This window comes from Anastrepha obliqua, chromosome 2 (genome assembly GCF_027943255.1).
Source record: "Anastrepha obliqua isolate idAnaObli1 chromosome 2, idAnaObli1_1.0, whole genome shotgun sequence".
NCBI lineage: Eukaryota > Metazoa > Arthropoda > Insecta > Diptera > Tephritidae > Anastrepha > Anastrepha obliqua.
In genome coordinates, this window is record NC_072893.1 from 86,669,584 (window position 1) to 86,672,156 (window position 2,573).

The window sequence follows — 2,573 nt, forward strand, 5'->3', positions numbered from 1 at the left end:
AAATGTCTCGGGCTGCTTCGGCAGCTTTTTACCTCGATGAAAAGCAAAGAAGAAAAGCTGACGAAAATGTTGATGTTTGCCTCCTGGGTATTCCATTTCTAAGCCTCGAAACGAACAAAAAATTAAATAACTCAAAAATACAATTAACATAGTTTTGTAGAGCAGAAGGAGTTCTATCGAATTAATACTTACCCTTTGCCAAACAGCAAACAAATCATTGTAAAATAAAAGAAAATATACAAACGCTATGAACTTATTCCCCAACCCAATACATATAAAGTACACATAAGCATGTTATGTCCATGACTACAAAAAGTTTGTTTGCTTTAGAAGTTCCCTTCGCATCTATGTAAAACTAGTGTTGTCCGTTAGATACAAGACAGGTCGTCCAGGGGGCCTGGGTCCTCTCGTTTTGTCAACAAGCCTCTTAGAAATCTGAAAACTCATTCCTGGGCAAATGTTACTAAATTCGTAGCATAAATGTATAAGTGTAAAGCAATTAGAGTGCAACTATTGTGCTACATAAATACAACTAAACAGTTGTTTGCACTCGTGTTACTGAACAGCAGCTCTAAAACTCAACTATAAAAGCTAGACAATAGCTTGCGAGCGGCATCAAATGCCCAAGATCATCGATCAGCACGCAATCGTAGCAGCCAACAGCGTTCAGCAGCAATGTCTTCGAAGACTGCATACTTTCTGGTGGCGCTCCTAGCCATACTTTGCCTGGTGCAACAATTTGAAAGCACCTCAGCCGCATATTTGCAACACACACGCCGCACGCCGTTGAGTCGTGAGGAAGTTGCAGCTATAAGGCAATTGCAGCGCATTGCCAATAATCAGTTGAACTACAATAATCGAGAAAACGAAGACGAAGATGTCGATGATGATGATGGCGATGACTATGATGATGATGACGATGACTATGATGAGGATGAGGATGACTCTGAGGATGAAGATGAAAATGAAGATGAAGATGAAAATGAAGATGAAAATGACAATGCGGAGGATGGAAATGATAATGAAGCTAATGAAGATGCCGAAGACAGTCAAGCTCTAAGAGACGAGAATGCTGAGAACTCAGCACAAAAGAGTGAACAAAATAAAGCTGAAGGCGTAGAGGGTGAACTAGTCAAAGCTGAAAAGGGCACAGGTGATAAAGCAAATAAGGGAAGTAAGAAGCGTAAGGGAAGTAAAAAAGTAAAAAGTAAAGTTCGTAAAGGTCGTAGAGGTCGTAAAAATCGTAAAGGTCGTAAGGGACGAAAGGGGCGCAGGGGAAGTAAAGGCAAAAAGGGCAAGCGTAGCCAACGCAAAAAGAAAGGCAATTCTGGTTAAATCCCGTCAAAATGGCTACATACTAGAAATGTAAATAAAATAAATGTAGAATAAGGAAACAAATAACTGGGTGTATTCATTTTCAACTGCAATTTTAATACAGTTCCTTCCTGTATCTCCTAATGCGTTCCTATTTTACCCACAAAGGGGAAGTTCTTTCTTGCTGAGAGTTTGTAGAGTTTCTTCATAACTGGAAATTCTTTGGATATCTATATATTGTATATAATTCTCGCGTTCACCCTTTTTGTGGTGTGCGTCTTCATGTTGTTCCACAAATGGAAATTCTTTGGATACTTACGTCTAATTCAAGCATTCTCGCGAAAAAGGAGTACACTGGTAAGCGTTGCCATGGCGAGAGGTAAGAACTGACCTACCACTCTCACTTACTTATGTTAATCGCTACTCATGATGAAAAGAATAATGAGATGGCGTCTATCGCGGTCCCGTTACTTTGCTCTCAGCGAATTTGATAACGAGTTACGTGATTTTAGCTCCAGTATGGCCAGATTACCATTTTCGTAACTTGATCTAGCTTTTTTTTTTTGTTCTTTAGTCTCGGAGTTTCAGTTCTTTCTTCATTACATTTTTCTAGCCTGCTTTAATTAAAATGTAATGTTTATAATTTTGTAAAATATACATTTTTTAATAATTAGTTAAATAATTCACTCAGTTTTATTTAGCTTTACTTCTTTTTAACATCTGATGGCATTGTTGGTGTTCTTCTGCTTTCGGCAATCAAATCTCTCTCTCGCTACTACAGTGTTGCCTAGCTTTGGATATGAAAACGCACTAAAATCCCCATTTAAAGAAGATAAAACAGGAAATTTTTATTCAATCACTTAAAGAACTTTGTATGCGTGACAAATTGTCTTTAAATGTGTTATGCTTATGTACAATTTAATTTATGAGTTTTTTTTGTTAAGCAAGACTATTTTGTTAAGGGAACGCCTTATTTGCTAAATTTAAGGTTATGTATATTAACTAGACAAGGTACTCCTTTTTTCAAAAATGTCAGTTTGGTTTCTTTAGTATTTTCTGGTATTTTGTGGCTTATTTTTACAGTGAATACACCTCTTGATGCCCTATGACCCACTAAGGATTGATGGCCGGAAGAAACGATTACACCTCTATGGTTTTAATCCGCATTGCGTAAATTCAAACGCCTTTTAAAATGTGTAAAAAGGTTTTCAATCTTAAGAAGAGTTGAGAGAGGAACATTTAATATTCTTACATAACCT

At 37.2% G+C, this 2,573-nt stretch overlaps 1 protein-coding gene across 1 annotated transcript; it reads left to right on the top strand.

The window, feature by feature from the left end:
* The first annotated feature begins 675 nt into the window (after positions 1 to 675).
* Positions 676 to 1,335, top strand: LOC129238243 (mitotic apparatus protein p62-like). Its single transcript, XM_054873283.1, has 2 exons — positions 676 to 879; positions 934 to 1,335. Exons 1-2 carry the CDS (start codon positions 676 to 678, stop codon positions 1,333 to 1,335), a joined length of 606 nt encoding a protein of 201 aa, XP_054729258.1.
* Positions 1,336 to 2,573: the final 1,238 nt, after the last annotated feature.

Bases quoted from the DNA above. Each gene is read 5' to 3' on its own strand.
- LOC129238243 (XM_054873283.1), top strand. From the start codon at position 676: ATGTCTTCGAAGACTGCATACTTTCTGGTGGCGCTCCTAGCCATACTT. The intron at 880-933 runs GTCGATGATGAT...GACTATGATGAG, and splicing joins GAGAAAACGAAGACGAAGAT to GATGAGGATGACTCTGAGGA.